The sequence below is a fragment of the Peromyscus californicus genome, unplaced genomic scaffold, assembly GCF_007827085.1.
Source record: "Peromyscus californicus insignis strain IS unplaced genomic scaffold, ASM782708v3 Scaffold_19__1_contigs__length_69161282, whole genome shotgun sequence".
Classification (NCBI taxonomy): domain Eukaryota; kingdom Metazoa; phylum Chordata; class Mammalia; order Rodentia; family Cricetidae; genus Peromyscus; species Peromyscus californicus.
In genome coordinates this window covers 62,384,952-62,411,660 of record NW_026294491.1, presented here as the reverse complement: position 1 = coordinate 62,411,660, position 26,709 = coordinate 62,384,952, and the positions used below count along the sequence as shown (strand labels likewise).

Here is a 26,709-nt window from a genome sequence, read left to right as displayed (position 1 = left end):
CCCACAGGACGCTTGGAGACAATTCTCCCTCTGGGACGACGAAAGCCGGGCACAGAGAGGAAGCGTCCAGCTCAGGCCCAGCTTGACTCCTCCATGCCCTACAGCCAAAGCTCATGTCTTCAGCAGCAGGGCCCTGCCACTGAGTGCTGGGGATGCAGCACTGGCAGGCCTTTACGGTGTGTGCGGCCCCAGAGACCTCTTGTCAAAAACCCCTAGGGAGGTAGCCTACCCACGTCACCGAGGTTTTCACCCATCCACCTCGTGGCTCCTGGGCGGTGACAGTTTGCACCCGTGCTGTGTGCCATTGTTCAAACTCTTCAGTTGTTGGTTTCATAGATGCTGTCACGGATTTTTTTTTTTTTTTTTTTTTTTTTGTTTTTTTCGAGACAGGGTTTCTCTGTGCAGCTTTGCGCCTTTTCCTGGAACTCACTTGGTAGCCCAGGCTGGCCTCGAACTCACAGAGATCCGCCTGGCTCTGCCTCCCGAGTGCTGGGATTAAAGGCGTGCGCCACCACCGCCCGGCGCTGTCACGGATTTTTAAGAAACTCAAGGGTTTGTCATTATGGGCTCTTTTCAGTCGGTGAGCAGGGTCTGTGCTGCCAGCACCTGTTACAGGAAAGTGCCAATTGGGTTTGGGACTCAGCAGTTACAGGAGCCTGGGCGACATGTGGTCAGCTCTGTCACGGAAAAACCCTACCAATGGGTGATGGCTGTCACGGAAGCTCCATCCTTCCAGCCCCCTGAGGAAGGCAGGTCCCTGAGGAAGGCTCTAAACTCTGAATCCACACAGCAACTCTCATGTGATTGGACCCCTCAGTGACCTCTCAGTAGAGAATGCACCTGGACAGCTGTGCACAGCAGCGCTACCAGGTCCCGTGTGGCCTCTGTCTGGGAGAGAAGCCAGGTCTCTCTGACGTGTATGGCAGTCCCATGTCCGAAGGCAAGAGCCAGAGCATTGGGGATGCAGGCGTATGAGAAGGGCATGGAGGTCATAGGATCAGAGTAGCTGCCGGCCGGCCACCCACTGGATCCTGTTAAGGGATTAGGAGACTGCAAACTGGGTAGAAAAATCCTCTCCTCTGCAGCTCAAGGCTGTAATCTTAGGACCATGGGTCCCCAAGCTTATGCTATTTCCATTCCTTGCCGCCCCCGCTGGTGTAAGGATTTGGTTTTAATCCCAGTCCTCTGGCACCCCCTCGTTTGGATGGGAGTCACAGCCTGCTCTCCACCCTTCTCAGTCGCCTGCGCCATCTGACTCACTGAGTGGCCTTTGTGAGAAGGGAGGGCGGGTTCCGTCAAGTCAAGCCACCCTGTGCAGGGGACACTGGGGAACAGGACCCACCTGTCCATCTAGGGCATCAGTCTCTGGTGGGCCTGGACCATGGGCAACGTCATGGAGGGCAAGTCGGTGGAGGAGCTGAGCAGCACCGAATGCCATCAGTGGTACAAAAAGTTCATGACAGAGTGCCCCTCTGGCCAGCTCACCCTCTATGAATTCCGCCAGTTCTTTGGCCTCAAGAACCTGAGCCCCTCAGCCAGCCAGTATGTGGAACAGATGTTCGAGACTTTTGACTTCAACAAGGTGGGCCGAGGATGGGAGGGAAGGGAAGGGGGGCATTCTTGGGGGATGAGCAGCTGGGGGTGAGGGAGAGAGAACAAGAGAAAAGAAGTAGCCATCCTAACAGTTACTTCAGGTTTTCACTGTTTCCGAGGCTGAGTCTTAGTGTGGAGCCAAGGTTGGCCTTCAACCCACGGTGATCCTCCTGCCTCAGCTTCATATTTGCTAGGAATACAAGCATACGTTGCCATGCCCAGCTTTAGCCACCTGCGAGCTGAGTCAGTTGGTGTTTCCAGCACCTTGTTCGTCTGGAAGGTGGATTTTGACTTTAGAGGTTTGAATCAGCAGATGGTTAAGGGTCTCCACTTTAGGCCCTGGGGATACAGCGATAAGAAGACCCACTTCACAGTGGAAAGCAGAGGTCAGAGGATGAACGCAAGGATGTTCTCTGTCCACATGTTCTATTCTACACCTCAGTGGCTTCCAAGGCAGGTGTGAACATGTCCAAGATGGCCACTGAGCACCATAAGGTGCTGTTTCTGGGTGGGTGTGCTGCTTATGTAGAGATCCCTAGAAGCTCCTTGAATGTGAGGGGTGAGGGGTGAAGTCAGAGAGAGAGAGAGAGCGCCCGCAGGACACTGAGTTGAGTTGCCGCCGAGGTTAAACTGGTCTGGGCAGGCACACCATACTGGCGTCTCCATGATATTCTGAGTATTAGAGTATTAGGACTGGACCCAGGTTGGGACCCAAACATCTAACTCCCAAACTCCCAGGACCTTGGTTCACCTTTCCCCCGGGGCAGTCTGAATGTGCAGGTGGAGAACAAGTAGCATGTCTTCCTGGAAACTACCCAGATGCACTGAGTGGGATTTATGGAGATGTTGGAGGGACAACCTTGAGCCCATGATTGAACCTAGCATCAGCTCGTCCACCTGGATCTGCTTCGAGGATGGGCGCTGTTGGCTAAGGTTTCTGTTGGAGCTGGTGTGGTGGTGCACACTGTTAATCCCAGCACTCAGGAGGCAGAGGCGGCCTGGTCTCTGTGAGACCAGTCAGGACTACATAGTGGGATGCTGTCTGAGATGGGGGGTGGGCAGAGACAGACATACAGATTTGTTGGAGCTCTTCTGTCAATCTGCCGGTTATCTGGAGCAGTCAGGTATAACGATGGAGGAATCCAAACCTGCAGACCTGCTTCCCCACCTTGTGCTCTGCTGATCATCAATTGGGCTGGCCTCTCACTGGGACATGGGATCTCTCAGCGATGTGGTTACATACCCACTGTGGCAGAGGGAGCCCCTTGAACACACCATTGTGGTCAGGGCTTCTAGGGAACACCAAGATCCTGCTGTGGTTATTTAAAACTCACTAATATGTGAGTTAAGAGGCCGAATCGGATTATGAACTCAAGGACCAGCTCAAGGGCAGTGTCCTGGTGTCCGAGGGCTCTTCCAATGGGGGGAGCTGAGCCACAGAGCCTGAGATAGGGTGCTGAGGTGAAGGAGTCACCTCAGGGTGGATACCCCAAAGCGCTTCAAGGGAAGTAGTGGTCCCTCCTGACCAGGTTGGGAGGGGCCCCAGGACCTTACCTCCAAAATCCCTGAAATATCCCCTCTCCATCTGCTACAGAAGCCCTTTGTGTCGAGACATATCTGTAGGAAGAGTCCTTCAAGTCACACACCACCCAACTCCCCCACATTCACCTAACCCTAGTCACTAGTGTGCCATCTCTTCGGTTTCTGTGGCATGTGTTAGCTGGAACTCAATCCTTTTCACTCAGTCGGGGCCTGGGCAAGGTGCTGATTGCTGCAATCCCGGCACATGGGAAGAAGAGGCAGGAAGATGTCCAAGATCACTCTTAGCAACACAGTTAGTTACCAGCCTGCCTGGGGTGCATGAGACCCTGTCCCCACCCCCCAAGGCCCCCTAAACAACAGAAAAGTCAGTCAGCTTCTTGTCTCTGCCCAACCTGGCTCCTCGCGACCCTGCATGCCTTGCCCTGGGGCTTTGTATTGCTGTGGCTCTCTCCCTCTAGAGCAGTGGTTCCCACCCTTCCTAACTCTGCGGCCCTTAAATACAGTCCCTCATGTATGGTGACCCCCAACAGCAAAATTATTTCATTGCTGCTTCATAACTGCAATTTTGTTACTGTTATGAATCGTAATTTTTTTTTCTTTTCGAGACAGGGTTTCTCTGTGTAGTTTTGGTGCCTGTCCTGGATCTCACTCTGTAGACCAGACTGGACTTGAACTCACAGAGCTCCGCCTGGCTCTGCCTCCCAAGTGCTGGGATTAAAGGCGTGCACCACCACCGACAGGTGTATAAATATTTTTGGAGACAGAGTTTTCTGAGGGGTTGTGACCCACAGGCTGAGAAGCAGTGCTCTAGAGCCTGCTGGCTCCCGCCTCCCTTGCTGTCTCTGCTCAAGCTTCACCAACCCACTCCCTGGCTCCCTGATTTAAACTTTATTGAGAAAATTGGGTCTGACCCCACTTCTGCCTTTCCTGGCCATGGCTTTCTACCCAGAGCAGCTTTCATTTTTAAAATTTTATTTTTGGGATGGAGGGTTGGCTCAGCAGTAAAGACTTCTTGCCAAGGACATGGGTTCTATTCCCAGCACCTATATGGTGCTAACAACCTCCTGTTCCATGGGATCCAGCTCCCTCTTCTGGCTTCCTTGGACAATGCATGCATGTGGTGCATGGATAGGTATGCAGGCAAACACCCACATGCATGAAAAAAACTAATTTATTTTTTATTAATTTATTAATTCATACTTATTAATTTAAAAATTCACTCATTTAATTTCTTGTTTTCTGATGCCAGATATTAACTAGCTCTGACCCCTCTGGTCTGACTCTCTTTGCTGGGGTGTGTGCTTTGTGAGGACAGGGACTTACCTTGTTGATTGCTGTGGTTCCAGATCTGGGACAGTGCCTGAAACATTAGTTACATGAGTAAGTGAATATATGAGAAATCCTGAGCCTTTTGGGCTAATATGGATTTTATAATATGCATTAATTTAATTAAGCAATTATTATAATGACGAGCATAGCCAAGCGTGGTAGTACATGCTTACACTTAGGTGGCTGAGGCAGGAGAATCACCACAAGTTTAAGGCCAGCCTGGGCTTATAACAAGACTCTGTCTCACACACACACACACACACACACACACACACACACACACACACACCACACACACACGAGTCTGGATAATACCTTCCCACACCATTGTATTCAGTTGCTCCGTGGGCCACACTGTCTTGACCTTGACCCAATGGCATCAGCACAGGGCAGTTTAATAGCCTGACCCTGAGATAGAACACATCCCTGACCCCTTCCTTTGGAAGCAAAGCGCGGTTAAAGTGCAGTTGTTCAGATGACAGCCCAAGGATAGGGTCTCATGTAGTTCAGGCTAGCCTCAAAGTCATTACCCTGCTGAGGGTGACTTTGAACTTTTTTTTTTTTTCTGAGACAGGGTTTCTCTGTGTAGCCCTGGCTGTCCTGGAACTCACTCTGTAGACCAGGCTGACCTCGAACTCACAAAGATCCGCCTGCCTCTGCCTCCCGAGTGCTGGGATCAGAGGTGTGCGCCACCCCCCGGCTGACTTTAAATGTTTATTTCCCCCTCCTTTGTGCACAGCCACAGCCGGTTTATACCACGCTGGGAACCAAACCCGAGACTTTAAGCATGCTCGGCAAGCACTCTACCAACCAGGCTACCCCCAGCCCCTGCTTTTGTGTTTGTGACAGAGTCTCACTGTACAGTTCAAGGCTGGCCTTGAACTGTGTCTGACCCTTCTATCTGCCTCTTGGGTGCTGATGTTACAGGTGTGCGCCACCATGCTTCACTATCCGAGAACCTAGCTGTGTAAATACAGTTTTACTAGAGCATACTATACTCACTTATTTAAGAACTATGGGGCTGGGATACAGCTCAATGGTAGATGCTCGCCTAGTGTGCTCAAGGCTCTGAGTTCTGCGGCTGCCGCTCAGTTGGTAGAGTGTTTGCATAGCGTACTCAAGGCTTGGGATTCAATTCACCACATAATCTGGCTGTGAGGGTGCACGCCTGCAGTCTTTGCACCCAAGAGGTGGAAGCAGGAGAATTAGAAGTTCAAAGTTATCCGGGCTATATAGGGAGTTGAAGACCAGCAAGGCTTAGAGACTTTTTTTTTCTTTTAAAGGCATGGGTTTCTATTCTCAAAATTATCTCAAGACATCAAAACCATTATTATAGCAGCACCGAGTGACAGTGACTGGCTGCTGTTCGACTGTGTGGCTGAAACACTGACTCATACGACCCCTTGAAAAAAGTTAGCCGTTCCAGTGAGAGGACCTCTGGGTACCAGGGAGCTGCCCCAGATACACGGAAGGGGGGCAAACCAGGGGGGCAAAGGGGAGGCCTGGGCCCGGCCCCCTGCTGGTGTCTCCAGGGCGTGAATGTGCAGGGTCATCACACCACACACAGATCCGTGTTGTCCTTTCAGGCTGTGTCTGTGCACTGGTGTAGAGTTTAGAAGACCCAGTTTCGAGACAAGGCTTTGTCATTCGGTTAATTGTGCGGCCTCATCGCTCTCAACTTCAGCTTGAGTGGGGACAGAAGTGGGCAACTCCTGGGAGGAGCTGTGGGATGAAGTGAGCGAATGGAAATTCTCAGCACAGGAAGTCCATGGAAAGTGCTGGAATAAAAGGACTAAGGGTCCGGGAAATAGCTCAGCCAGTAAAATGCTTCCATGCAGGTGTGGGGTCTGACTTTGATCACCAACACCCACGTAAAAAGCTGGATGCTGCCGGGCGGTGGTGGCACACACCCTTAATCCCAGCACAGGCCTCAAAACTACACAGAGAAACCCTGTCTCGAACCCTCCCCCCCAAAAAATTGCTGGATGCACACTGTAACTTTAGCCCTGGGAAAGGGAGTAGATATAGGTGGGTCCCTGGGGCTCACTAGCCAGCCAATTTAGCTGGATCAGTTTCAGGTCCCAGGAGAGACCCTGTCTCCAAACATAATGTGGAGAGTGGTAGAGGGAGACACTTAATATCAACCTCCGGCCTCCAAAAGTATGGCCATGTACACACACACACACACACACACACATGCTCCACAGCTGTGCTGTTACTGAGGAGAAGCCATTTCACAATCTCTTTATTTAAATTATTTTTTTGAGATGTGTGTCTGTAGTGTGATACTCACAGTATAGCCCAGTATGACTTTAAACTTGAAACAATCCTCCTGCCTCAGCCTCACAAGTTATTTGGATTACAAGTGTGTAGCACCCTGCCCGTATCACAATTTTGGAAGTTCATATTGTCTTTCCCATCTCCGCTGAGGACATGGGGACTCAGAAGAACCCTGTGACTTGTCCAAGGTCACGTCTTTCCCAAGAGGTGGCTTCGGTCTTTTTGGTTTTTCCATTGCTTCTTTGTAGTCATTAAAAAAAAAATCACAACAGTAATATAACTCCTTGTTAGAATGTTCAGTAATACAAGAAGACGAAAAGTGAAGATCGAGGTACCAGGGCTGGAGGCATGAGCTCTTAGCCCAGCATGCAGGAGGCAAGGCAGGAAGATCCTGGGTTCCAGGCCAGCCTGGGCTACAGAAGAAGACCCTGCTTATTTAGTGCTTATTATGTGTCGAGCAGTTTTCTCTCTTCCTCAAGCGTTGTTGCAAAGGGCCTTGTTCCATCCCGATGGCCGTCCTGGGAGGTACGTTGAGCAGAGATGGAATGAGCTAAGGTGTGTGCAGAAGCCCTCAAACACAAGACAGCACCACGCAAATGTTCACTCTGAGCCGGATCCTTGCTGTGTTGCTCAGGGTGGTCAAGGTCTTGCTTAAGGCCACCGGCGGCCAATCAGACCAGGGGGGATCTCAGAGGCCATCTCGCCACGTCCCTGCCAGCTCCCCTTGCACGCATCCGATGACAGAGATCTCATTCCTGATCAGATGGCCCTCCCACAGACCTCTCCATTTACAGCTCTAATCTGCCTGTTTGGACATCTTGGGGCTGCTGCTCTTGCCCTTCCTTGACATGCTGGGATTGAACAGGAGGCAGGAGCAGAGCGGCAGGGGTGCTGGAGGACTGTCCGACAAACAAGTCTTATGCTCCTTGAGCTGCGGACATAGACGAGTGGTAGCATGCTTACCTGAGGTACTTGAGGACCTAGGTTAAATCTCCAGTATTGCAACAACTTTATGCTACACATGAAAGTCACACGTTCCTCCATGACCAACCCCCTTCAAGACTCAGTGGAAGTGTCACCTTCCCTTGAAGGGTCCTCTGAAGTCCCCTTCTGTCCTGCCCTAGCAGAGCTGGGGTGATGCTATAATGTCCCGTCCAGATATTGGATGCATCGTGATGACATAGGCATCTCCCCCCCCCCCCCCGCCCCCATAGTGACTTTGTACTGGTAGTAATGAGGAGTCATCCTGGGACTGGAGAGATGGCCCAGTGGTTACGAGCACTCGCTGCTCTTCCAGAGGATCTGGGTTCACTTCCCGCACCCATGTGGGGCAACTCACCATGGCCTGTAACTGTAACTCCAGCAGATCTGACACCTTCGCATCTGCACTCACGTGCACACACCCCACTGGGCAACACACACACACACACACACACACACACACACACACATGCACGTGTGCACACACACACACACACACACATGCACGCACGCACGCGCGCGCGCGCACACACACATAACTGAGAAAGGAGTTAGGTGCTGGAGACAGGGCTCAGTGGCTGAGTGCTTGCTGCTCTTTCAGAGGCCCAGAGTTTGGTTCCCAGCACCCACATCAGGGTGCTCTCAACCACTCCAGGGACTGTCACCTTCTCTGCTGGCTTTTAAGAATACCCACCCACACATATGGCAAACACACAGACACACATAAACAAAAATAAATAAGTTTAAAAAACATTGAATTTATTTTTATTTTATGTGCATTGGTGTTTTGCCATGGGTGTCCGATCCCCAGGAACTGGAGTTACAGACAGCTGTGAGCTGCTGTGTGGGTGCTGGGAATTGAACCAGGGTCCTCTGGAAGAGCATCAGTGCTCTCAACCACTAAGACATCTCTCCAGCCCAGTAAATAAATTTTTTAAAGAAAGCAAACAGAGCTGGGTGTAGTGGCACATACCTTTAATCCCAGCACTCAGAAGCAGAGGCAGGTGGATCTCTGTGAGTTTGAGGCCAGCCTGGTCTACAAAGCGAGTTCCCGAACAGCCAGGGCTACACGGAGAAACCCTGTCTTGAAATAAAACCACCAAAGAAAAAGAAAGTCAGCATCAAGCAGCATTCACTGACTTCCTGCGCTCCGCTGTGCCCGCTGCTCCAGCTCCAGGAGCTCACTTCATCAAAAGCAATGCTGACGGTCGGCGGCGCCACTGCCGCTAGTCTAGATCAGGAAGTCGAGTGCCGTAGAAGGGACAAGCTAAGTCCCACATCCTAAAACTGAGAGAGGGCCAAGAGGCGGGGTTCAAACCCGCACCTCCAACACTGTACTCCTGTCAGGACAGGGCGACTGTTTCACTGAGCTCCGAGTCCTCACAGTCTTAGCGTACAACAGGGCTCAGTGGAGCTTGAAGCCAAGAGGAGAGAGCCTCCACGTGGGCATCCTCCCCTACCTGCCAGGCCAGCAACAGGTTTGATTGACAGCCTCTGAGGCGGGCAATGTTGGAGCGCCCACAAAGACAGATATTGGTGGTACAATGTACAAGCCTCTGCTCCCTTCTGCTTAGCATCTGAGGGCTTTTGGATGCAGGGGTGGGGTGAGGGAGTGAGGAGGCAGGATTGGGCAGAGTCTTGGAGCGGGGTTCTGGCTGAAGCGGGGTTCTGGCTGAAGCGGGAGGGGCTCTGAGAAGGGTGGGCGGAGCCCTGGTGTGCTGACCCCGCCTCGCCCCTCCCCGCTCACCCAGGATGGCTACATTGACTTCATGGAGTATGTGGCGGCGCTCAGCCTGGTCCTCAAGGGCAAGGTGGAACAGAAGTTGCGCTGGTATTTCAAGCTCTACGACGTCGATGGCAACGGGTGCATAGACAGGGACGAGCTGCTCACCATCATCCGGGTAACTTCAGGTGCAGAGGGCTGGGCCGGAGGTGCGTGGTGGGTGGTCAAGGGTGGGTGCCGGGGCTGAGAGCCCAGGATGGAAATTGCAACCCAGAATTGGGATGACAGCTTTCTCACCAACTGCATGATCTGGGTCTCAGTTTCCTCATTGGTACTAAAGCTCCACTCTTTACCCGTGTGTGTGTGTGTGTGTGTGTGTGTGTGTGTGTGTGTGTGTGTGTGTGCGTGCGTGTGATGGTGGGTATATGGGAGGCCAGAGGAGGGTGTCAAGTGTCTTGCTCTGTCCATCTGTCTTATCGAGACAGGGTCTCTCCCTGGAGCTAGGTTGGTGACCAGCAAGCCCCAGCAGGCCTCTTGCCCTACCCCCACCCTCACCCCCAGCCCTTGGGTTACAGCAGCAGGGCCACACCTGGTTTTTTACCTGGGCAGCAAGCATATTTTTTTAAAAGATTATTTATTTATTATGTATACAGAAGAGGGCGCCAGATCTCATTACAGATGGTTGTGAGCCACCATGTGGGTGCTGGGAATTGAACTCAGGACCTCTGGAAGAGCAGTCGGTGCTCTTAACCTCTGAACCATCTCTCCAGTCCAGCAAGCATACTTTTACAGCCATCTCAGCATTTGAGTCTCACTATGTAGACCAGGCAGGCCTGGAACTCATGGAGATCTGCCTGCCCCTGCCTCTGCCTCTGCCTCTGCCTCTACCTCTGCCTCTGCCCCTGCCTCTGCCTCTGCCTCTGCCCCTGCCCCTGCCTCTGCCTCTGCCCCTGCCTCTGCCTCTGCCTCTGCCCCTGCCTCTGCCTCTGCCTCTGCCCTGCCCCTGCCCCGCCCCTGCCCTGCCCCTGCCCTGCCCCGCCCCTGCCCCTGCCTCCCGAGTACAGAAATTAAAGGGATGTGCCACCACGACACCCCCTGCCCCCCTTTTAATGACAGGGTCTTACATTGTAGTGTAGACTGGTTCACAACTACTTGGCCATATTGACCTTGAATTTGAGGCTTTCCTGCCTCAGAATCCCAAGCGCCCGAGGCCCTGAGGTACCACGATCTCCACTCTGAACAGCTCTCGGGTCTGACAAGTTTGCTCTGCTCACCCTCCCACCCCTGAGACAGATGTCCTGACTTCTGTCTGTCTGTCCTCCCAGGCTATCCGAACCATTAATCCCTGGAGCGACTCATCCATGAGCGCCGAGGAGTTCACAGATACCGTGTTTGCCAAAATCGACATCAACGGGGATGGTGAGAGGGCCGAGGAAGGGGTTCCCCAGGGGATGGCAGCACCCCTGGAGAGGGGCAAGAGAGGAGAAGGAGAGGGGGCCTCCACCCGGCCACCTCCTCTACCCACCCCTGCTCTGACTCAGAACCGGATTTTGGAGAGCCCTGCACCAGATCTTGGGTTCTGGATCCCTTACCATTGCCCCCCAGAGCTGGCTCTGTCTCTGCCCTGGACTACTGAGACCTCATCCTGCGAATCCCTTTCTCTCCATCCCAGGGGAACTGTCTCTGGAGGAGTTCATGGAAGGCGTCCAGAAGGACCAGATGCTCCTGGACACGCTGACCCGAAGCCTGGACTTGACCCGCATTGTGCGCAGACTCCAGAACGGTGAACAGGAGGAGGCAGGCGCTGGCGACCCCGCAGCAGAGGCTGCCGGCTGAGCCTCGCCCTGTGTGGCTTCTGCATGCGAGGGTTGGCCCGGTGCGGTGCCTGATGTGGTTGTTTTGTTCTTGTCTTAACATTACATAGACTCTCCTGAACTCTGCAGAGGCTCGGCTTGTTTCTTTGGGTGCGTAGTGCCAGCGGAGGGCAGTAGCGTGGAGTTGAGAGCCCCCGCACAGGGGATGGTCCCCGGTCCCTCCTTCCTGCTTGGTGCTTCCTGCTGGTATCTCTCCGTCCTGACATCCCTCTCTTGCCCCTCACATCTTCTTGCCCAGCTTCCCTGCTCTATTTCCAGGCCACATCCTTTCGGATGTGGAAGCTCTGAGAGGCTCCTGGACCTCTGATGGAATCCTGGCATCTGCTAACGCAGCTTGAGGCAGTCACACCCTGCCCTGACCCTGGAGCCTGTTTGTGTGACTTCAAGTGATGAAGAGACATTTACTGAGGTTCTACTGTGTGTCAGTGCTGATTGAACACCCTCCAGCCCGCTTCATACACATCCATTACTCCATACACCTCCATGACTCAGGGAACAAATCTCCTTGCCTACCTAGGATACTATTGCATTTTTCATGGACCGTTTCCATCTAAGTGATTTCTAAAGGAAACCTTATAGCAACATCCTGGGAAATACAAAACCCCAAGGGGCTGAGACGCCACTCAGCAGCAAGAGCTGGTTGCTCTAGCAGAGGACCCAGCACTCACATGGTGGCTCACAAACCTCTGTAACTCCAGTCCCAGGGATTGGACGCCCTCTTCTGGCCTCCGTGGACAATGCACACAGAAATATGCAGGCAAAGCACCCATACACATAAAATAAAAATACGACTAAGTCGGGCGGTGGTGGCGCACGCCTTTAATCCCAGCACTTGGGAGGCAGAGGCAGGCAGATCTCTGTGAGTTCGGGGCCAGCCTGGGCTACAGAGTGAGTTCCAGGAAAAGGCGCAAAGCTACACAGAGAAACCCTGTCTCAAAAAACCAAAAAAAAAAAAAAAAAAAAAAATACTAAAAAAATGAAACAAAACAAAAAACACTCAAGTTCAAGCTGGGCACAGTAGTGTACACCTGTGATACCAGCACCCAAGGGAGGAGGAGGAGGATTGCCATGAGTCTCAAGCTAACCTGGGCTTCTGAAACTGTCTCAATTGCCCCACAAAATGAAAACAAATAACCTCTCTCAGGAACAAAAACAACAACAAAAACGTGGGCCTAGTGGCTCACACTTGTTTTAGGGCTCTAGGGCTTGAGGCAGGAGTTCTGGCTAGCCTGGGCTATAGAGTGATCTCCAGGCTAGCCTGAGCTACAGTGCAGGAACTTCTTCAAACAAGCAAAGAAACTTCCCCTCAAGGTCAATAAGTTAGTTTACTTTATTTTAACGTAAAAACATATCTACTCAAGGTAAAGCCAATAATCCGCCAGGCTTCACATTTCAGCGTCTCAGTGTGACATTGCTCCAACTTCCTGTCCTCGGAGGGGCCTTCCGCAGCTGCATTGATGGAAAGGGTTACCTAGGGAGGACCCTGGGAATCTAACTTCTGTACTGGGGTTGCAGGAAAGATGTTTACATAACTATCTAGAAACTGTCTAGTCAGCCTGCAGGACATTAGGGAGTCCAACAGCAGTCGGAGGCAAAGTCTGGCCTGGAACCCCAGTGCAGAGGCGCCTGGTTCTCCCAAGAGATGAAGAGAGGGTGTCTCCACCCGTAAGGAGGCATGTGGGCTATGGCTGGACATGGTGGCAGGCTCACACTGGCGATGGGTGAGGAGGAGGAGATGGGGAGCAGCGCCCAGCAGAGCTGACACCTTCTCTGGCAAGCCCAGCAGGTCTCCAAGAGCAGGAAGATCACAGACATAACTGTCTGCTGCCATCTGCCCCTTTTGTCAAGCCTGGTGGCCACCTGGGGGAGGAGGCTGCTCAGGGTGGGTGGGGCTGTATCACGGTCCTTCCCCGTCCTTATTCTCTTTTCTGACGCTTCCTACCAATCTGTGACTCCCACCCCACCCCACCTTGCAGCTGCCCCATCTCCACCAACACCTGAAGATTAGAAGGGGCCCCACAACTCCCACCAAAGCCCAGTTCTTCCGGGAGCAGTGTGACAGAATCCCCACAACGCTAGAAATCTCGAGAACGGACCGAACCCCAGTGGGCTTCTGCAGACCCGGCAGCCGCTGCTCATCCCTTGTTCTCCCACACCCAGAGGATCAGGAAGTCCACACCAAGCAAGAGTTGGCCTGAGCCAACCAGGCCAGGGGCCTCCTGCTACTTTGAAAGCCTGGAGCACCCTGGAGGCTGAGGGGAGTGTGGGCTCCCGTGGGGTCCCCAGGCCCTCAGAACATGGCACTCCTCCGCCTTTGCTGAGTGATCCAGCCGCCAGGGTTGACATCCATCTGGAGCATCTTCATTACCCACTTGTCACGCCGGGCACCTTCAACGAACTCTGTCAGAGACAGCTGGCCTGAGCAAGGATGGGAGAGATGGTCACAAGGGGGAGGGAAGCTGGGCCTGGGTCCATGGGGAGGGCCTCTCCTAGTCTGGCCCCCCTGGGCGCATGGGGAGGGTCTCTCCTAGTCTGGCCCCCCACCCTGATACAAACCAGACTGAAACCTCAGATTCTAGTCCGTAGCTTGTCAGTTCTGAGTCCACAGGAGCCTCTTGGTACTCACAAGTTGTGTGTGTGTGCGTGCATGCGTGTGTGTGTGTGTGTGTGTGTGTGTGTGTGTGTGTGCGCGCGCGTGCGCACTCAGGCTCAAGCATGCATATGAAATCCAAAGGACAATTTCCAGTGTCATGCCTCAGGCACCAACTACTTTCTTTTTCTTTTTTTGAGACAGGGTATTACTGAGTAGCCCTGGCTGGCTTGGAATTCACTATGGAGGCCAGCCTGGCCTTGAATTCACAGAGCTCCTCCTGCCTCTGCCTCCCACACCTTTAATTATTATTATTATTATTATTATTATTATTATTATTATTATTATTATTAAAATATATGTTTGTGTATATATTTATATATAAACATATATGTTATATGCATATACATATATTTGTGTGTGCATGTGGGGGGGCATACACACTCACCACAGTGTGAGTGTGAGGTTAGGGACAACCTGCAGTGGCTGGTTGTCACCTTCAACCAGGGATTTAATTCAGGTCACCAGGCTTGGTGACAAGTGCCTTCATCCACAGAACCATCTCTCTGGCACCTTTTTATCTTCTAAAAAATATATTTGTGCCTGGAGAGATGGCTCAGAGGTTAAGAGCACTGGCTGCCCTTCCAGAGGACCCAGGTTCAATTCCCAGCACCATGTGACGGCTCACACTTGTCTATAACTCCAGTTTCAGGGGGTCCACCACTCTCTTCTGGCCTCACTGGGCTCTGCATGCACGTGTTGCACAGACATACATGCATGCACGCAAACGCTCATGTACATAGCACAAAATTAAAATAATTCTCCTTATTTTCACGCTCAGCCTTTACCAGGCACTCTCGGCAGAGTTGTGCCCTGCAAACGTGTGCTCTGGTGTTTCCGGTGCCCTTTGAGATTCAGGTCAGCCTTTCCCCAGATCTCTCTTACCATCTCCATTCTCGTCCACCAGGAGGAAGATCCTGTCCACGACCTCCTCAGGTGTGAGCAGTTGGCCCTGCTGCTCCAGGTCCAGCTCCACCCGGCAGGCTTTCTTCAGCTTGTAAATTGCCTATCAGAGAGAAAGACCTAGGCAACTCTGACAGACCTCAGGGACCTGTGTCCCTTAGTGCCACCTCCCAGCGCTGGCCTCCAGGCCCAGCATCCTCATATCACCTGACCCAGATGTCCTGGTTACTTTTTGTTCATCTGACACTAGGTAGAGTCACCAGGGAAGAGGGAATCTCAACGGAGAAAACGCCTCCAGCGCCAGTCTGTTGGGCACTTCAGCATCTTCCTGATTAATCATGGATGTGGGTGGGCCCAGGCCACTGTGGGCAATGGCACTCTGAAGCTCACTGGCCAGGCCACTTAGTGCAATCAGAGAACTTTAAGAGTGAACACTTTCTCAAAACAAAGAAACAAATAAGTAGAAAGTATAGGGGCTGGAGAGATGGTTCAGTGGTTAAGAACACTGGCTGCTTTTCCAGAGGACCTGGGCTGGATTGTCAGTACCCACATGATGGTTAACAACCCCCTGTCACTCCAGTTTAGGGGACCTGACGCCTCCTCTAGCTGGCTCTTGAGGGCACAGCACAAAAATGGTACACACTGTACATACAGGAAAAACATCCATACACATAAAATAGCAAAATATAAGTTGCTTAAAAAATATTACCACAAACACACACCACACATGCCGCCTGCCCCACAAAAAGAAACAATTTTGATTTTTGTTTTTGTTTTGTCAAGACAGGGTTTCTCTGTGTAGTTTTGGTGCCTGTCCTGGATCTTGCTCTGTAGACCAGGTAGCCTTGAACTCACAGAGATCAGCATGCCTCGGGCTCCCGAGTGCTGGGATTAAAGGTGTGTGCCATCACTGCCCAGCACAATTTTGATTTTTATTGACTTGTTTTTTTATGTTAGTTGTTTGAGACTTGATTGGATTGAGAGATGCCTAGAAGATTTGTTAAGTACACTTCCACATAAATGAGGTGTTTTCTAGAGCTAAGCAGATCTAAAAGGCTCTGAGGAATCAATGGCTTAACCCACTGATGGACACAAACCCTGAGGAGACTGTGGAAGGCAGGTCATGGAAGCCTAGAAGACACAGCCTTTAGAAGGATGTCTTTACTGGTGTCGCTAGCCCTGGTTGCACGCTACGGTCACCGCGGTATTTGACGGACAGGAGGCTGGAAGAGTGAGACCTCTGATCAGGAACCACAACGGTCCTTCCTGTTTTAAATTCTTCCCTCAGGTACTGTCCCAGCGGTGAGTTTTGACTCAGATTGTTCGCTCAGGCATGTGTCTCATTCCAGCCAAAGCTGGCGTGGCACTCACCATACGGGGTGCTCAGGCCTTGAACGCTCCATCTTCATGCTTAAGTCTCATGTGTGCTGAGATTGCAGCGTGAGCTTTGATTTCTACCCTATTCACTTCTTGTTTTTAATTTCTTTGGGTTTAATTGGCTTTTAATTTCTGTAGATGGCTTCTTAGATCATTGGCATTCTTGTTTTCTTTTCTCAAATTAAAATTTGTTGTTATTATTATCACTATTATTACTGCTGTGTATGTGTGTAATAGTGTGTGTGTCGGAGGGTATATTCTGTATATGCGAGCACATGTGTACCATGGTGGGCGGGTGGAGGTCAGAGGACAGCTTCCAGGACTCTGTTCTCCCACTCTACCATATAGACCCCAGGCTTGAACTTAAGTTGTCAGGTTTGGTGGGAACCAAACAGCTGGGCCTTTTTTTGTTTGTTTGTTTTTCTGTTTTTTTTTTTTTTTTTTTTTTTTTTTTTTTTTTTTTTTTTTTTTTTTTTTTCGAGACAGGGTTTCTCTGTGTAGCTTTGGAGCCTGTCCTGGAACTCACTCTGTAGACCAGGCTGGCCTCAAACTCACAGAGATCCGCCTGGCTCTGCCTCTCGAGTGCTGGGATTAACGGCGTGCGCCACCACCGCCCAGCAGTTGGGCCATCTTGGTGGCCCCAGACAACACATTGTAAATGATTTCATCCCTTCTACCCCGACTCAGTGCCAGGTGGCTCCCTGTTGAGCGGGCCACCACGCCCCAGAAGTGAGAAGGGGACAGGGCCTGCTCACAGGCAGATGCTGACCTCCACGATGTCCAGCAGCTCTAGGCGGTCGATGCAGCCATTCCGGTCCTTGTCATAGATCTTGAAGGTCCACTTGAGCTTGTGCTCCAGGGTACCCCTCAGCACGAGGTTCAGGGCTGCCACGTACTCCAGGAAGTCAATGGTGTTGTCCTGCATTGAGTGTGGACAGTGTCGAGGCCCAGATCCCCAGCCTCTCCTCCCCAGGGTGTGAGTCCTGTTGACAGGATGTCCCCAGACCCAGTGTTCCCTCTCCCTGCACACCAGAGGCCTCTCTGTCCCTGTGCATGCTGTTCCTCACCCTGGGACCCTGCTCATTCTCTGCCTCGCCCTTCCATGCAGCTGGGATGGCAGACCCATGCCACCAGGGCTAGAGAACTGCTCTTCACTTGTCCAGAGTTTTCCATTCTTAGAGTATTATCTCCCAACATAATTCAGTTTCCACACTGACCCCCATGCTTTAGGAGGCACACTCTGGCACAGCTCCTTCCTGGTGTAGCCTCCTCCCCTGTGAGGTCATAGAAACTCTGGGACGGACCATTTCTGGGACACCTCTGGCTGGGGTTAATCTCATCTATTCATGGGTCAGCAACAATTACCCACGGTAGCCTGAGATGGATGGAAACACCCATACCCTCAGCGCAGGCTGGAGGCACCTGGGAGATTAACTTCCCTGGCTTGGCTGCGGGGTGCACTGACCCTGCAGCTCTCACACAGGAAGTTCAAACTGGTGCCTGTGCTAGGGCCAGTCCAGACCACACAGTCTCGAAAGGTCAGCAAGCAAACAGAAGGAATCCTGACTAGCAAAAGAGACGGCTTCAGCTACCCTTACATTTTTTTTGTAGATTTATATTTATTTTGTTTTACACGTATGACTGTTTTGCCTGCATGTGTATATGTATATCATGTGTGTGTCTGGTGCCCATGGAGGTCAGAAGAGGGCACTGGGTCACATGGAACGGTTGTGAGCCACCATGTGGGTGCTGGGATCAAGCCTGGGTCCACTGAACTTCCAGCCTCCATCTTCCTTTTTCAAAACTCCATCCCCAGGCTACACTCAGGAGGGGTGTTGCAAGAGAGAGGAGGGGCAGAGATAGGAGGCTGAGGCAGGGGGATCTCAAGTTTTAGGCTAGATTGGGCTACCTAGTAAGACCCTGTCTCAAAACAAACAGGCTGGAGAGGTGACTCAGTGGGTAAGAGCACTGGTCCTTGCAGTGGATCCAGGTTCAGTTCCCAGCATCCACAGGGCAGTGTACAACATCTACAACTCCGGTTCTAGAGAATCAGATGCCCTCTGACCTCCGTGGGCACCAGGTACATGCTGCACTACATATGTAGACATGCAGGCAAAGCGCTCATATACATAACATAAAATAGATCTCAAAATAGCAACAAAACCCCAGTCCTCTAGGTAGGAGCACTGGACCAGGAATTAAGACGCCCGAGTGAGTACTTAACCTTGGACAAATGGCTCACTTTCTTGGGTTGGATGTGTTGGTGTGAAACAGGGTCTGTCTGTGTGGTCAGTGTTGGCCACACCTAGCTGTCAATGCACCCCCTTTCACCCCAGTTTTCTCATCATTTAATTGGGACAAAAAACCACACCCCTCCTACAGCTTTAAGAAGAGGAGGTGGACCTGCGAGGTCGGAAGTTGGCTCTGTGCCCTGTGGGTCTCATGGCTGATCTCAACAGAAGAGGTCCCATCACATTGCAACGGCTGAGCCCACCCTCTGAGTGGGGCTAAGGGCCTTAGACCTCGAGTGGCATTCCCACCAAGTCAGCTTGGCACAAGTTCTTCTGCATGACACTTTCTTCAGATCACCTGTGTGTCCCCTCAATTCAGGGAGCCAAAATAGTCTTTACTCCATACTACAGACCGCAGGGGCTCGGGCAGTGGTGGCACACGCCTTTAATCCCAGCACTCAGGAGGCTGAGGCAGGTGGAGCTCTGTGAGTTCGAGGCCAGTCTGGTCTATCGAAGAGTTCCAGGACAGTCAAGACTAGATAGTGAAACCCTGTCTCAAACAAAAATCAAAATAACACAACACAGCAAAAAGGACCTCAGGACACTGAACTAGATAACCTTTAAAAATCACGTCCTTTTTTTTTTCCATATAATTCTTTCTTTCTTTTTTAAAAAAATAATTTACTTATTTTTATTTTATGTACATTGGTATTTTGCTTGCATGTACGTCTGTGTGAGGGAGTCGGATCCCCTGGAACTGGAGTTACAGACAGTTGTGAGCTGCCATGTGGGTGCTGGGAACTGAACCTGGGTCCTCTGCAAGAGCAGCAAGTGCTCTTAACCACTGAGCCACGTCTCCAGTCCCTGAATTAAAATACATATTTGAAGCAAAGCTAGAGTTGAAGAGAATTTGATACAGATTTTACATACTAGGGTTGAGAGAGAGAAAGACAACTTGGGAAGAAAATAAGAGACACTAAGAACGTGGCTCTGGGCTTCTCGAAGGAGAGGAGCAATGGATTACATTAAGATTGGACCTGGGAGAAGGCTCAGTCCGTAAAGAGATCGCCATGCAAGCATGAAGCCCTTCCCTAGCACCTACACAAAGGCTGAGCAGGGGCCGGCCGGGGCGGCGAGAGACCGCATCAGCCAAGGGCAGGCACTTCCCCACCACCTGTAACTACAGTTCCAGGGGATCCACTGCCCTCTTCTGGTCACCACGGGCACTGCACTCATGTGCACAAACCCTCACACAGTTTAAAATTCAGTAGAACTTTGAAAAGAAAACACGGAGTGTAGTGGCATCTACTTGCTGTTGCTGAGAGAGTGGATACAGCAGGATTTCTGGGCTTACTGACCAACCAGCTTATCCTCATCAGTGAGCTCCAGGCCGATGAGAGGTGGTGCCAAAAACAAGATGGGCGCCTCCTAGGAAATGACACCTGAGATCCATCTCTGGCCTCCATATGCACACAAATGTACCTCCCGTCCATAAACACATGAATACAAACACACATACATACAAATTATAAGGCCCGATTACCACGTGTTTATTATGTAATTTAGTATCTTTTAGCTGCTGGTGCCATTGGAGGGCTTAAAGAAACTCTGGAACTTGATTCACGCAGTCCCCCGTATCTTAGAGTTGAAAGGGGGAGCTGGAGAGAAGACTCAGCAGTTAGAGCATTTAACTGGTGTATCAGAGGACTGGCGTTTTTCTGGATCCCAGTACCCACACTGGGCAGCTTATAAACACCTATAACTCTAGCTCTAAGGTATCTGATGCCCCTTTCTGGCCTCCACAGGTACGTGCACACACACACACACACACACACACACACACACACACACACACACATGCACACACACACACACGCACGCACGCACGCGCACACATGTACAGTTAATCTTTTTTTTTTTAAGAGTTAAAAGGGACTTTGGGAACTACCCACCCACCTCCCAGTCAGTGTGAAGCCCCCTCCACCCTCCACAACAGAGAAGAACCGAGGGGCCTCCGTCTGAAGGACCCTAGCAAGGGGCGCTCTTCGTCTGTGCTAAGATGGCTTTGGGACATCTCAGCTCCCTGCATTAAGAGCATCAGGGACTCTACGGGGGTGACAAACTGCCCCTTTGCTGCAGCTCCTGACTCAAAATGCCCAGGCTGTGTGCCAGTGACCCTCGGCTCTCAGGGAGAGGATGCAGAGAGCCCAGGAGAAGAAGGGAGAGGGACACATGATGGCAGAGAGGAGTCGGGGGAATGGCGGGACAGAAAGGGCGCAGGGCACGGAGGGTCTCCTCTGAGGGCTCAAGGATGGGAAGGGCACCGGGTGCACTGGTCACGAGTCCCCTGCAGGGAGGACTCCTTACCCCCGTTCTTGTCGAAGGCTCGGAACATGCCCTCCACGTACTGGGTGGCCTCCTCATTGCCCGTGACCTTGAAGAAGCGTTTAAACTCGTGCATGAAGAGGGTCCCACTGGGACACTCCACCACAAACTTCTTGTACCACTCCTGCAGCTCTGCCACGTCCATCTCCCCGGCAGCCTCCGCCTCCTCCCAGCTAAACTGCTGCCCCATCTCGGCTCCTCGAAGGCCTCGGCTGACCTTAGGCTCCGGCCCCTCGCTTCCGTCGCCTTGGTTCTACCAGCGCTTTCATTGTCTCGGGGAAACTGAACTTGATTGGTAGTGAAGGACCTCCAGAAGGGGGGCAGGCCGGGCCAGCTTAGCTGTGTAAGACCATTAGAAGATTCCCCTGTGTCTGACCTCCATATGGCTAAGCTTCCTCAGCCTCCCCTTCCACAAGTCCGATGAGGCTGTGAGCGTAAGAGCCCAGCGGGTTTCTCAGTCTCTCCAGTGTCTGTGGCTCCCTCACAGGCCATGCCTGAATCTGGAAGTTTTCATTTTCCAGCTTAAAGGACAAATGCTTCTCTCCAGTCATCACTCAAGCTCTGAACTCTCTCTTTCCCTCTCAAGCACTAACGACCGGCAGGATCTGGGAGTGTGGGGCTAAAGTATCTTTGAGTGTCTTATATTGAAGGCCACGTGAACCTCCTTTAGAAGCAGTTACATATTCACGCTGTTGACCAAGTATGTGTTCATTACATATTGAATCGATTACATATTCATTGTACGAGAGGCAGGGGGATCTTGAGTTCAGAACCACTCTGGGCTGCCCTGTTGACACAGGAAGACACCCCTGTGTCAACAACAAAACAATCAAATTATATATTTATGCTATCTTTTAGATTTTATTTATTTTTTGAGACAGGTTCTCACATTGTAGCTCTGGCTGTCCTAGAACTTACTCTGTAAACCAGAATGGCCCTGAACTCACAGAGATCCACCTGCCTCTGCCTCAAGTGCTGGGGTTAAAGGTGTAGACTACCATGCTTGGCTGCATTTTATTTTTATTTTGTGTGAGCAGGTGTTTGTTTGTATGTATGCACGTATGTATCACATGAATGCAGTGTTTCATAGAGGTCAGAAGGTGTCGGTTCCCCTAGATGTGGAGTTACATTCATGGTGAGCCACCACGTTGGGTGCTGGGAACTGAATCCGGGTCCTCTACAAGAGCAACAAGTGTTTTTAACCAGTGAGCCGTCTCTCCAACGCTTTGGCTTATTTTATTTTTAAAGATTTTTCTTATTTTAAAATTATATATATGTGTGTGTGTGTTGTATATGTGTATGTGTTGTGTTCACGTGAGTGCAGTGCCTATGGAGGCCAGAAGAGGGTGTCAGATCCTCTGGAGATGGAGTTACAGGCAGTTGTGAACCACCCAACACAGGTGTCGAAGTCTGAGCTCAGGTCTCTACAAGAGCAGCATAAGCTCTTAACCACTGAGCCATCCCTCCAGCCCACCAGAACCTATTTATTTACTTACTTACTTACTTACTTACTTAACTTACTTACTTACTTACTTTATTTATTTATTTATTTATTAAAAAGTTTTTTTCATTTTACATACCAATCCCAGTTCCCTCTCCCTCCCCTTCTCCCACCCCCTCAATTCCCCCCATCCCACCCCTCATCCACTACTCAGAGAGGGTAAGGCCTCCCTTGGGGAGTCAACAAAGTCTGGCATACTAAGTTGAGGCAGGATCAACAACCCCCACCCCCCCACCCCCCGTGTCAAGGCTGAAACAACAGGGCATCCCACCCTGGGGAGTGTGTTCAAAAAGTCATTTCATGCACCTGGGATGAGTCCTGGTTCCACTGCCAGGGGCTCCCCAGACAGATCTAGCACATAACTGTCACCCACATTCAGAGGGCCTAGTCACACCTATTTTTTTAAGTGCACACTTGCGGTTCCACCGTGGAAGGGAGGCTCGGGCCAGAGCTCATCTCCAGCGATCTGTGCCAGCTGACACCCCAGTTTCTCTGAGCCTCACCACTCAGCCCCAGTGTAGGACCTTCCGCTGTCTCCCTTTCACGGTCTAGTGAAGTTTTCTCCCACATCCCACATTCCTCTGGGTCTGAGGCTAGTGCTCTCCTCATATCCCACTGTTCCTTCAATGGCTCCTTTTCTCCCTCAGACTGTCTGTTCCAGGGCTGGAGAGATGACTCAGTGGTCAAGAGTCCTTTCTACTCTTCCAGAGAGACTGGGTTCGGCTCCCAATACCCACACTGAGCGCTCACAACTGCCTGTGATTCCAGTTCTAGGGGATCCAACGCCCTCTTCTGGCCTCTGCAGGTATCTGCAGCCACATGGTGCACATACAGGCCAGCACATGCACATAAATAAAAATAAAAATTTTAAGTGCTTGTCCCTTTGAGGCCATGTCCTGCTCTGCTTTACTCTTCCTTGTTACTGTCCTTCAAGAGTAATGCCACACTTGTCCCCAGGCGGCGTGTCCATGATGTCAACAGCCACGTGGATGACTGACCATCCATCCACACCAGCTCACAAATTCTTGGCCTCCTTAGCGGTTTTTTGTTGTTGTCTATTTAGCTCATTAATTTGTGTCTGTGTGAGCACAGGCACATGTGTACCACACTGTGCATGCGGAGGTCAGAGGGCATTTCCAGGAATCTCCTTCTACCTTGTTGAGCCAAGGTCTCTCTTGTTTCTGCTGCTCTGCTTCCTACTCCTGCAAATGTCTGGATGATTCTCCTGTCTCTATCTCCCATCAAACAGTGTGAGCGCCGGGCTGCAGGTGCACACCACCACGTCCAGCTTTTCCTGTGGGTTCCAGGGACTGATCTCGAATCATCAGCAACTGATACGTTTGCCTCCTGAGTTATCTTCCTGCCCTCCACCTGCTAAATAGTAACAAGCATCACCACCTCTCCGGTTCACCCGTGGTCCAAACAGTAGCAGCCTCTGGGAATTTGTTACATACAGAATTTCCCAGGTGTCCACTCCTAGTGAGCTGACTCAGGCACCTTGGGGTGCGGCACAGCACTGTTCAGAAAGCCCTGCAGGGCTCCCGAACACAGCGGAGTTTGAAAGCACTGGGCCTTGCCCTGACCAGTTTCTCTGCTGTCTCTGAAAGTCAGCCATCTTGTTGGTATTTCCTCCCCTTCCAGTTCATTTACATTAACTCCATCACTCCAGTAATTCACCAACAGGACGACACTTGCAGGCTGCCGATCCAGCGTTTTCACCCTGTCATTGCTCATGTCCTTTTCCTCACAGCTCAGCACGCTCTCAGTTCCCCACGTGGAACTCTGACCTCCCAGCTAACCCTCGCCTGGCCCAGCCCTGCCTATGCCCTAACCCTGGCCTGCACCTAGGAGGCTGAGAGCTGCTGGAGCACCAGGCAGTCTGCATCCCGTCGCCCTAGGCATGCTTCCCCAGTGAAGTCACACCCCCTCAAGGTGACTGTCCACACACTCCCCACTAATCCCCGAGACCCTAACCCTCGCTTGAATTTGGTGTCTGTGGAGGGAACTGGGACGTGAAGATGGATGAGGACAGGGGCTGGAGTGTATAGGCGCCATGTGAATGGGAAGCTGCAGCTTTAAAGCAAGAGAGCAGTGGGTATGACTCACTCTCTAGAACACACTGCTCTGAGAGTGGGGAGTGGTGACTCAGGCCGTAATCCCAGCCCTTAGGAGGTTTAGGCATGAGGGCTTGGAGTTCTGGGCCAGCCTGGACTATATAGCAAGGCTATGCCTCAAGAGAAAAAGGAATGAACAGGGGCTGAAGAGACGGGTCAGTGGGAACAGAGGACCTGGGTTCAGTTCCTGGCACCCATGTGGTGGCTCATGTCCACCTATGATTTCAGTTCCAGGGACTCCAACCCTCTCCTCCAGCTTCCTTGGGCATGGCATGCATGTAGTGCAAAGACATAAATGGAGGTAAACACTTATACACATAAAAGATAAACCTTCAAAAATTAATTATAAGAAGAAACAAATTGTATGTGGGCCTGTTGGCAGACTATAATTCTAGCCACTTAGGAGGCAGGCACAGAAAATGTATGCTCGAGGCCTTAGTGAGACCCTTGTGTGTGTGTGTGTGTGTGTGTGTGTGTGTGTGTGTGTGTGTGTGTGTGTGAGAGAGAGAGAGAGAGAGAGAGAGAGAGAGAGAGAGAGAGAGAGTGTGAGCACACAGGCCTACTTAGCAGTAAGCACTTGCCCAGCATGTATGAAGTTCAATCCCCAGCATCCAGGGGGAAGAAAAATTAATTCTATGAATGAAACACAACTTGACGTAGTCTCTGGCTGAGGGATCACAAATTGGTTGGGTTTTCACGTGGGCCAGTTGCCCATGACCTGCCCTATAAATACCGCTGACCTAGCTGACCTATGAGGTATAAATATATCACTTTAAAGAAGATTAAGAATCCACAGCAGGGAAGGAGAGCTTGAAGGGGTAACAACAGTAGGATTTAAAGAGGGCAGAGCTCAGCACGGAGCAGGGCATTTGCAGAGAGCCCTAGACAGCAGGCAGCCCGCTGGGCTGCTCGTGTGCACCAGCGAGGTGCGGAGTCCACTGACCCCCGCCAGGCCCGGCTGAAGCCCTGCCATAGTTCCCATGCTGCCGTCCTTCTCACACAACACAGCCCGCTGCCTTGCCGAGGCCCCAACACTGGGCTGTCCCCTCACTCTTGGCCTGTGCCAGCATCGGGCCCACCACACCACTGTGTGTCTGCTCCCTTTGCATACATTATTTATTCCTTAGGACCCCCTTCCCCCAATCTTTTTTTTTTCCAAGACAGGGTTTCTCTGTGTAGTTTTGGTGACTGTCCTGGATCCGGCTCTGTAAACCAGGCTGGCCTCGAACTCACAGAGATCCACCTGGCTCTGCCTTCCGTGTGCTGGGATTAAAGGGATGCGCCACACTGCCTGGCTCCCCCAGTCAGTCTTTTAATGAGAAAAAGGAACTGTGGAAAGGGAACTGGAAATAAGGTCTGAATATACTGAAATTGACATGGACATTCGAGTTCTTCAAAGGCTCTTTTTGAAAATCCTGTGAGTGTGTGGGTGCACATGCATGCCATTACACCTGTGTGGAAGTGAGAGGGAATTTGGGGAGTTCTTTCTTTCCGCCATGGGGATTCCAGGGATCGAACTCGGTTACCGTGCTTGGCTGGTTTTCATGCTTGGCTGAACCATCTTGTGGGCCAGTACAGTAGGGGTTTTCTTATTTTGTAAGACAAGGCTGTACTATGTAGCCGAAGCTGTTTGGTGGGTGTGTGTGTGTGTGTGCGCGCACGCTTGTGTACAACTGCACGGGTGGCGGTCAGAGGACACAGCCTTCTGCAGTTGGTTCTCTCCATCCACCATGCCGGTTCCAGGAACCAAACTCAACTTGTCAGGTTGAGGTGGCAAGAGCCTTTACCTGTTGACATCTCAGTGGTCCACAGCCTCTTTTCTTTCTGTCTCTCTCTCTCTCTCTCTCTCTCTCTCTCTCTCTCTCTCTCTCTCTCTCTCTCTCTTCTTCTTCTTCTTCTTCTTCTTCCTTCCTTTCTTCTTCTTCTTCTTCTTCTTTTTTTTTTTTTTAGGCAGGGTTTCTCTGTGTAGCCCTGGCTGTTCTGGAACTCGCTCTGTAGACCAGGAAGACTTGGAACTCACAGAGATCTGCCTGCCTCTGCCTCCCAAGTGCTGGGCTTAAAGGTGTGTGCCACCATGCTTGACTACAGTCTCTCTCTCTCCCTGTCTCCCTCTCTCAAGATGGGTTTCACTGTAGCTCAGGCAGCCTTAGACGTCCTCAGCCTCCTCAGGGCTGGGGTCACAGGTGTGAGTCACCAGTCACAGCCCCTTCAGGTCCTGACTTTGTC

The 26,709-nt window shown here is 51.4% G+C and overlaps 2 protein-coding genes across 2 annotated transcripts; one reads left to right on the top strand and one right to left on the bottom strand.

Annotated features, from left to right (window-relative positions):
• The first annotated feature begins 1,350 nt into the window (after window positions 1–1,350).
• Window positions 1,351–11,301, top strand: Guca1a (guanylate cyclase activator 1A). Its single transcript, XM_052743988.1, has 4 exons — window positions 1,351–1,582; window positions 9,477–9,626; window positions 10,774–10,867; window positions 11,121–11,301. The coding sequence occupies exons 1-4, from the start codon at window positions 1,382–1,384 to the stop codon at window positions 11,282–11,284; spliced, it is 609 nt and encodes a 202-aa protein (XP_052599948.1). The 5' UTR covers window positions 1,351–1,381; the 3' UTR covers window positions 11,285–11,301.
• Window positions 11,302–13,413: 2,112 nt separating this feature from the next.
• Guca1b (guanylate cyclase activator 1B) lies at window positions 13,414–22,346 on the bottom strand. Its single transcript, XM_052743987.1, has 4 exons — window positions 20,853–22,346; window positions 17,022–17,172; window positions 14,858–14,978; window positions 13,414–13,740 (listed from the first exon to the last, which is right to left on the bottom strand). The coding sequence occupies exons 1-4, from the start codon at window positions 21,056–21,058 to the stop codon at window positions 13,613–13,615; spliced, it is 606 nt and encodes a 201-aa protein (XP_052599947.1). The 5' UTR covers window positions 21,059–22,346; the 3' UTR covers window positions 13,414–13,612.
• Window positions 22,347–26,709: the final 4,363 nt, after the last annotated feature.